General features: G+C 42.8%; 1 protein-coding gene across 1 annotated transcript; it reads left to right on the forward strand.

The window, feature by feature from the left end:
• The first annotated feature begins 4,541 nt into the window (after positions 1–4,541).
• LOC144687368 (fibroblast growth factor 19-like) lies at positions 4,542–8,354 on the forward strand. Its single transcript, XM_078553402.1, has 3 exons — positions 4,542–4,950; positions 5,822–5,925; positions 6,128–8,354. Exons 1-3 carry the CDS (start codon positions 4,566–4,568, stop codon positions 6,419–6,421), a joined length of 783 nt encoding a protein of 260 aa, XP_078409528.1. The 5' UTR covers positions 4,542–4,565; the 3' UTR covers positions 6,422–8,354.
• The last annotated feature ends 550 nt before the right edge of the window (positions 8,355–8,904 follow it).

Genomic DNA, 8,904 nt, shown 5'->3' on the forward strand with positions numbered 1-8,904 from the left:
CCTGGTTCTAGATTCTCCCACAAGGAAACATCCTCTCCACATCCACCCTGTCAAGACCCCTCAGGATCTTATATGTTTCAGTCAAGTCACCTCTTACTCTTCTAAATTCCAGTGGATATAAGTCTAGCCTGTCCAACCTTTCCTCATAAGACAACAAAATATATCACTTTGCACTTCTCTGTGTTAAGATAAATTTTATCTACCACATATTTGCCCATTTTGCCATCCTGTCTATGACCTTTTGAGGTCTGTCCCTTCTCACAGTTCACTGTACATCCAAGTTGAGTACTTCAACTTCCAAGTTTGAAGTTGTGCCCCGCACACACAAGTCAAACTTATTAATGTATATCAAGAAAGCCAGTGGTTCTAAAATCTATCCTTAGAGAGGCACTCAATCAAATGCCTTTTGGAAGTCTATTTACACCACTTCAACTACATTACTCTCATCAACCCTCTCTGTGACCTCATCAAAAAACTCAATCAAGTTAGTTAGACACAATTTGCCTTTAACAAACCATTCTCATTTCCATAATTAATCGACATTTGTCTGAGTCACTGTTAATTTATGTCTTGGATTATCATTTCTAAAAGCTTTGCCACCACTGAGGTTAAACTTTAGTTGCTGAGAGATCCTTACACTCTTTTCTGAACAAGTTTGTAACATTTGCAATACTTCAATCCTCTGGCAATACCCCTGTATCTAAGGAGCAGTGGAAGATTATGGCTAGTACCTCTGCAATTTCCACCCTTCCTTCTCTCCGCATCCTTGGATGCATCCCATCTCGACCTCATGACTTATCAACTTTTAAGTATAGCCAACCTTTCTAATACCGTCCCTTTATCAATTTCTGACCAATTCAGTCTCTCAGCTACACCCTCTTCCATTGTGACTTTGGTAGCATTTTCTTTCTTGGTAAAGACAGGTGCAAAATACTCATGTAGTACCTCAGCCATGTCCTCTGCCTCCATCCTTTGCGGACCCTAATCAGCCCCACCCCTCCTCTTATGACCCTTTTACCATTTATATGTCTATAGAAGACTTTTGGATTTCCTTTTATGCCAGCTGTGTGTCTCTTTGCATACTTTCTTATTATCCCTCTTATTTTCCTCTAAGCTTTTTATATTCAGCCTAGTTCTCACTTGTATTATCAACCTAACATCTGTTGTATGTGCCCTTTTCCTTCTACATCTTATGATCTTTTTCATCATCCAGGGAGCTCTGGCTTTGGTGCCCTACATTTCCCCCTTATGACATTGTACTTCAACTTTACCTGAAACATCTCCTCTTTAAAGGCATTCCATTTTCAATTAGAGTTTAGTCTGCCAGCCTTGGATTCCAATTTACCCAGGACAGATCCATTTTCAACCCACTTAAATTGGTCCTTCTCCAATTAGGATTTTTAGTCTAAATTGCTCCTTGTCCTTTTACATAGCTAATTTAAACCTTATCATATTATAATCACTGTTCCCTGAATGTTTCCATACTGCAACTTTATCCACTTGAGCCTTCTTATTCCTCAGAGCCAGATCCAGAAATCCCTTTCCTGGTTGGGCTGGAACCTCCAGATCAAGAAAATTCTCCTGAACACACTTCAAAGGCTTTCCCCCTCGATTTCCTTTAAACTAGTACCATGCTGGTCTATATTAAGATAATTGAAGTCCCCCATTATCATTACAATACTCTATAGTTCTCACACCTGTAATTTCCTTGTTTATTTTCTTCTCTTTATCTTTCCTATTAGTTAGTGGCATATGGAATACACCCAGTAGTGTAATGGTACCTCCGTTGTTTGTAAACTTTAACCAATTAGATACTGTCCTTGATCCCTCCAGGGTATCCTTCTCTCCAGCACTGTAATATTTTCCCTAATCAATACTGCCTCCTTACTTTCCTTCCCTCTCTTTCCTGAACAACTTGTATCCAGGAATATTTAATACCCAGACCTGCCCTTTTTTGAGACAGGTCGATGTTATCACCACAACATCATATTCCCATGTTGCTATTTGCATTAGCAGCTCATCAACCTAATTTACCAAAATGGACTTTTGTGCAAGAGCATCACTCTTTTAAAATATTCACACCAATATCGTCGTTTGTCTTTTTTTTGTAGAAGTTGGGGTGGACTGTAGAATAGAGATCCCAAATAGACATTTGGGCTTCTGGGGTGGGGGGGTGTGGTTGTCTGTGGAATCGTGCAATACAAAGGTCAATGTCCGCCCCCTTGTGGAGGTTTCAAAGAGGTGTGTTACTGGAATGTAACTCTCACAACTGCGAGACTTACCCAGTTTTCAGAATGCTCCAATCTTTAGTGATAACTGCTAAGGTTGATGTTCTGCCGCAGGTGAGTAGAGTCACATGTGCCGTGTAGAGTATTAATTACATATATTGATTCATGGCATCCAATGAACTTGAAATTAAAGATACTGAAAATCGGTTTCGGATTTTTGCTGCAATTCTGTAAACTGCAATTCTGCTTTGACCCTGTTCAGTGTTCAAAACACTGTGACCAACTCCATTGAGTTCAATGTGACGACCCATTCAAGGGTGAGCAGTAAAGTATTTAGTAATCAGAATCCACCGATAGAGCTTAATGTATGCTATAATTACAAACGGTATGAATTAGAACAACTTGGACTCAGTATGTAAGGTACGTATGAGGCATGAGTTTGGGTCAAAGTAAATTTCATGGCTATAAAAATAAAAATGTTGATACAGTTTACTTTCCCGGAATCACTGCCACTCACTTCAGGTTTCTGGAAATGACACGATATCAATTGGCTGTTTCCCCAGGATTCCAGAGATTCACACGTAGGATGTCAAAGTGGGGGAGTTAAGTGCTCTGATACGTGTCCGGCGCTACAGCAAAATCCCATGTGAGCTCAGTTGCAATGGGTCCCTTCGGTTTCGATTATTCCAGAGTGTGAATTGAACAGGAAACTGAGAGAGGACGATTCGTGTAAACCCGGTTTGCCCGATAGAACAGAACTTTACAAAACGAGGCATTTTTCTAACTCCGGAAACCTAATAAAATTGTTGATGGGACATTATAACGAACATTAAATAAACAGAGAGCAGCCTTTCTGTGCCGGTGATGAGAACTCACCTCGGTTCAGGCCAACATGGACTAAACTCTGAAAAATGAATCAAAATTCAGCCTTTTCGCATATAAGCGTAGTATAAATTTGTCTCGGTTGTAGGCTGTTTATCAGAAGTGCAGACTTCAGCAGTTTTCAAACATATTTAATGTATCGGGACTGAAGCTTATTGCAGCCAAATATTAAACAGCGTGGCTGCAGAAGCTGGAAAGGTCTGTTTGGGTGTAGGGGGGAAAGAATTCCTTACATTTGTAACGAACAAAATTTAGTGTTCATTGAGGTTAAGAAAAGCAGATAAAAAACGCAACGGTGTGCTGGTTAAAGGAGTGCGGACACAAATACAATTAAATCAAACAAATAAGCCAAGTGGCAAACAAGCGAGAAGAAATGTCGCGTTGGTGGTGGGGAATCTGGTGAATAAAGGACATCGCCTCTGGCAAGCGGTTGTATGAAGAGGATGAGAGTTCACTTAACTGGTGTTAACGAAGGAATCATTCTGAGCACTCAGCCACTGGCGGTTGATTCTGAACAGTTCGACTAAAGTCCGATTTTCAAACTCTGGCTGAAGTTTGTCCTGTTTCAGTGTGTGTATTCTCAAAGGGCCAGTACTGCAAGTATCTCCATCATTGATTCCAACTATGACAATGACCCCCAACCCCCTCCCCCTCCCACCCACCCCCTCCCACTACCCCCACCCACTTCCATCACCCCACTTCCCCACTCCATCACCCCTGCCCCTCTCAACCACCCTCTCCCCCTCCATTACACCCCTTCCACGATCCCCAACCACCCCTTCCACTACCCCCACCCCCCCTTCCACTACCCCCACCCCACTTCCACCACCTCTTCCCCTCTCCATCACCCCTCCCCCCTCGACCACCCCCTCTACCTCCATCACACCCCTCCCCCTCCCCCTCCACCATACCCCCTCCCCCTTCCACCACTCCCCTCCCCCTTCCACCACCCCTTCCCCTCTCCAACACCTCCTCCCCCGTCGACCACACCCTACCTCCTCCGCAACCCCACTCTCCCCTCCCCCCTCCAACACCCCCTTCAACCACCCCACTCCCCCTCCCCCACCCTACTCCCCCTCCCCCACCCTACTCCCCCTCCCCCCTCCACCACCCCCCTCCCCCTCCACCACCCCACTCCCCCTCCCCCCCACTCCCCCTCCCCCACCCCACTCCCTCCAATTCCCCCCAGCACCCCACTCCTCCCCTCCACCACCCCACTCCCCCTACCCCCTCCCGCCTCCCGCCTCCAAAACCCCACTCCCCCATCACCCCACTCCCCCCTCCATCACTCCAGTTCCCCCATCACCCCCTCCCCCTCCATCACCCAACTCCCCCTACCATCCCACTCCCCCTCCCCCCCTCCATCACCCCAACCCCCCATCACCCCACTCTCCCCCTCCTCCCCGCCCAAAATAATAGTTTTACCAAGTATCTAGTGCAGACACCCATAGCCTTATGAAGGCTGTCACATCACTGGCTTTCTGCCGGCGGTTTCAGGTGATCCTGATGTCATTTTCTGCATTGACTTTAAAAGCAGCGCAATGGGTTCAGAGGCGGAAGAACGGTCCCGCTTGTTTCCAGGAGAAGCTCCCAGCTCCAGCCCTCGTGTTAGGGATGGGCGCCAGCTTTATCAGCTTGATTTCCTTGTACCTCGCCGTGTTTCTCGGTACTTCACTTGTCAGGTCAACTCCTCTGGTGAGGATTGATTCAGGTGCTCAGCTGGAGCGGGACTGGGGTCAGCAGATCCGATTAATGCACCTGTACATGGAAGGGAACAGCAGGCACTTACAGATTAACCCTGACGGACACATTGACAGCTCGAACTCCCAGAACTATTACAGTAAGTTTCATTTCTGCAACGATAAATCTGCACTTTGAATGTGACATTTAATGATAATTTTATAATTTGATTCCATTTCATTTTACTTTAATTTCTTCTGTTTATATCATGGGATGATGCAATATCATTACTGTTAACGTGTTTAATCTATCATTGCTTCATAGTTATATTTGTTAACCAACACATGGGAATAATCTGTAATCATTCCACTTGGTGATGGCCCCTCTCCATAATTGGACCTCATTCATTCTCTGGTCCCTTTTTTCTCTTAGAAACCGATGTGATTCCCAAAAAAATTGCTGGGGATCATCCAATTTCAACTCATAACTTAAGGTCACTTAGTGCAAAGCACGTTAAAGATGAAATAGAAACAGAAAATGCCGGAAAAAAAACTCAGCATCTGTGAAGAGAGAAACAGAGTTAATGTTTCGAGTCCGGATGACTTCTTCAGAGCTGATGAAGTAAAGATAAACCTGCCTTATCTCATTTCGATTTGCTACCGAACTATTCGATGAACTGCATTGGGTTCCTTAACGTTTAAAGATCATTTGAACGGAGAATTTGAACGTTTTATTTTAGTACTTTCATGCTTGTGGGAATAATGTGCTTGAGCTTCTATGATACAGCGCAGAAAGAGACCATTCGGCCCATCGTGCCTCATATCAGCTATTTGAAAGAGCAATCCCATTAGTCCCCCCTTCCTATTCATTCCCCATAGCCCTGCACATGCCCTGTTTCAAGTATTTAACTGTTTTGTCTTCTTAATGTCTTTACAAGGCCATCAGTGTAGCTTGACATCTGGAGAATGTTTGACTGGTACCTTACCGTGCCGGTATCACTGTCTAACGCGAGTGCTTTTTTGGGGTTACAGCTCTGCTGGAGATCAAAGCAGTGGAACCAGGGCACGTAGTGATCAAAGGAGTGAGGACAGGACGGTACCTGTGCATGGACACTGAGGGCAGCATTTTTGGATCAGTAAGTATGGGACACCTGGTTGCTCGAAGTAGCAAAACTGGTCTGCAGAACAAGATTCTCCATGGGAAAACCCCACGTCATCCCTAAACATGTTAACCCTGTCGATTCTGAATTTAATGTATGACGAATGTCTCTCGGGTTAAACTGGTTCATGCCACTACCTGGAGATAGTTCATTCTAAACCATTTCCCTTTTTCAATAGATGACCTACCGTGAGGATGATTGCAATTTCAAAGAGGAACAGTTACCAACATTTTATAACGTGTACCACTCCCCAAGGCACAAGAAGGTGTTAAGCCTGAGCCTAGAGAAACGCCCATTCATCCCCAACAGAGAACTGCCTCCTCTTTCTATGTTTTTGCCTCTGGAAGACCAATTGCCCGCCACCACACACAGCAGAAGGAATACTGAGAGAGAGGCCAACGACACAGACCCCTTTGGGATGAGATCCGGACAACAAGCGAGCCCTAAACTCTCCAGAATTGGCAGAGGATAACTGGGCACACCTACCTATTTCAGACTTTTAAAAAAAAATCCGATGACTGCGATCATCAACATTGGCCAAAAGTACCGTTACCAGGGTTCGATTCTATTTATTTATTGTGTTGTATAACCATATAGTCTAGGAAACTGAACTAGAGTAGATAACACCAGTTGAAGAACCACTGACAAGGATAGGTCGCAAGATCACAAATTAATTCCGGAGGAGGAAGGTCATTCTCAGGTCATCCACCCAAAAAAACCCTGGAAGTCTTCCTAATGCAGCATTTAATTATCTCATAAAGGGTTCCAGGATTCTCACTTCCATCATTCTTCCTGGAAGTCTATTCCATGCAGTGTTCACTTGTGTAAAGAATATAACCCTGACATCAGATCTGAATTTGCCTTTTATTGGTTTGAACCTGTGTCCCATCATCTACTCTGGTCATTTAATTTAAAATAACATTCCAGATTTATCTTTTCAATTCCTTATCTATCTTGGCACTGACATTCAAATGCCCCTCTCAGCCATTAATCTTTCCTCATATCTGTGACCTATGACACCAAGGATTTCCCTTTTCATTACACTGCTTCCAGAGGTTAAATATCTTCTGTGTTTCTCAACAAACAGAACTGGATGTAGTACTGAAGATGCAGTCTAAGCAAAACATAGTGCAATCTAATCACGATTTTCTCTGACTTGTATTCTACTGTTCTACTTGCATTCTACTGCTTGGGTATTCTGCTAACTTTGTTGCTGGTTGCTGTGCATTGGGTGGACATGTTTAGTGTCCAGTGCAGTCCAATCAGACACCTAGCCATTTTTAGCTGAATTCTTCATCACTCATGGATTATGTATGTCATCCATTTCTTTCCTTCCCATGTGCACTACTTTCCACTTGTCTGCATTGAGTTTTGTCTGGTTTTACTCTGCCAACTTATGTACTTAATCCAACTCATTTCAGTGATTCCACTGATCCTCCAATTTTGATATTACCCTCAAATTTGGCCACCATGCCACTGAATCCTGGCCATTGATGTAAATTAGAAATAGTATCAGTTCCAGTACTGAACCCTGGGCAGCCAACTTGGTACTCCTCACACCTTGAGATAACTCCTCTAACCAGTACTGGTTGTTTTATATTCTTTAACCAGCTCCTTTTCCATTTCCAAAACTTACCCTAAAGTTTGAGGTTAACTAGTCACCTTTTCTGCAGAGCTTTGCCAAATGCCTTTCTGGAGTCATTGTATGCCATGTCCTTGGCCTACCACGTTCCACTTGAATTGTCGCTTCCTCAAAGAAGTTAAGGAGGCTGACTTTTTTTTATTCGTTCACAGGATGTGTGTGTCGCTGACTAGGTCAGCATTTATTGTCCATCCCTATTTTCCCTTGAAGGTGGTGGTGAGCTGCCTTCTTGAACCGCTGCAGTCCATGTGGTGTAGGTTCACTCACAGTGCTGTTAGGGGATTTTGACCCAGTGACAGTGAGGGAACGGCAATATATTTCCAAGTCAGGATGGTGAGTGGCTTGGAGGAGAACAAGCAGGAGCTTTCCGTTCTGAACCCACATATGATGAATAGCCTCTCTCTGTATTGTAAATTCCATGATTCCATGAATGATACTTCTCAGAACTAGCTTTACTTGGAAAGAAAGTTACACACACACATTATATATATAAAGAGCAAAAAGGGCAGTCTAAATACTTTTTATTTCATTTTAGCAAAAGACTTGAATCACTCCCTCTCCGTATATAGTAGATTAATCTTGTCTGTGAAATTGTACTGCCTACTCTGAATTATGTATTTATTTAAATTATTGCTGTCAATATTTATATTATATATATACCAATACTTTTTATAAAAATGTTTTCCTAACTTAAATGGCAATTTGTACAACTTAAGTAATATAACTGAAGTCGAAAATAAATGGCACTTTGTTCTATAATGAAGTTTTACATTTGTTTGAATCATTATTCAAAGATTGATGCTTGTGTCTCATTATAACAAAGCAAGTTATTAAGTGGTCAGATTATTATCCATACAATTTGGTTGGTGTGCATATCTTTGTCAACTCCATGAATTTTCATCTTGTCATTGATTTCCTTGGGGCAAAAATTCTGATTGCCCCTCTGTACTTACAGAACCATTGTGTCATTGAGCCATTTGATACCCACACAACTACAGTTTGAGGTCAAGAGCATCAGGGTTTGTGGCTTGCAGTATAATTCACTTAATTTTATATAATTAATGGGTGTGTGATTTTATGGGACCATTTATTACATCATGCACAATATCGGCCAGTTCTAATCTCTTGATGTGAAGGATGTTGTTAACATTACAGGAAAGGGTTGGAGAGGATATAACTTATTTTGTGTGTTTTTCAAGCTGGAACTGTCCAGCATTACCGAGGAATGACATTAGTTAGCAAGATTTGAGGTATGTAAAATAAATGCATAATTTTACAATAAAGCTCACTATTCCTTTAAATTTTATACTTTA

The sequence above is a fragment of the Cetorhinus maximus genome, chromosome 12 (genome assembly GCF_964194155.1).
Source record: "Cetorhinus maximus chromosome 12, sCetMax3.hap1.1, whole genome shotgun sequence".
In the NCBI taxonomy this organism is placed as follows: Eukaryota; Metazoa; Chordata; class Chondrichthyes; order Lamniformes; family Cetorhinidae; genus Cetorhinus; species Cetorhinus maximus.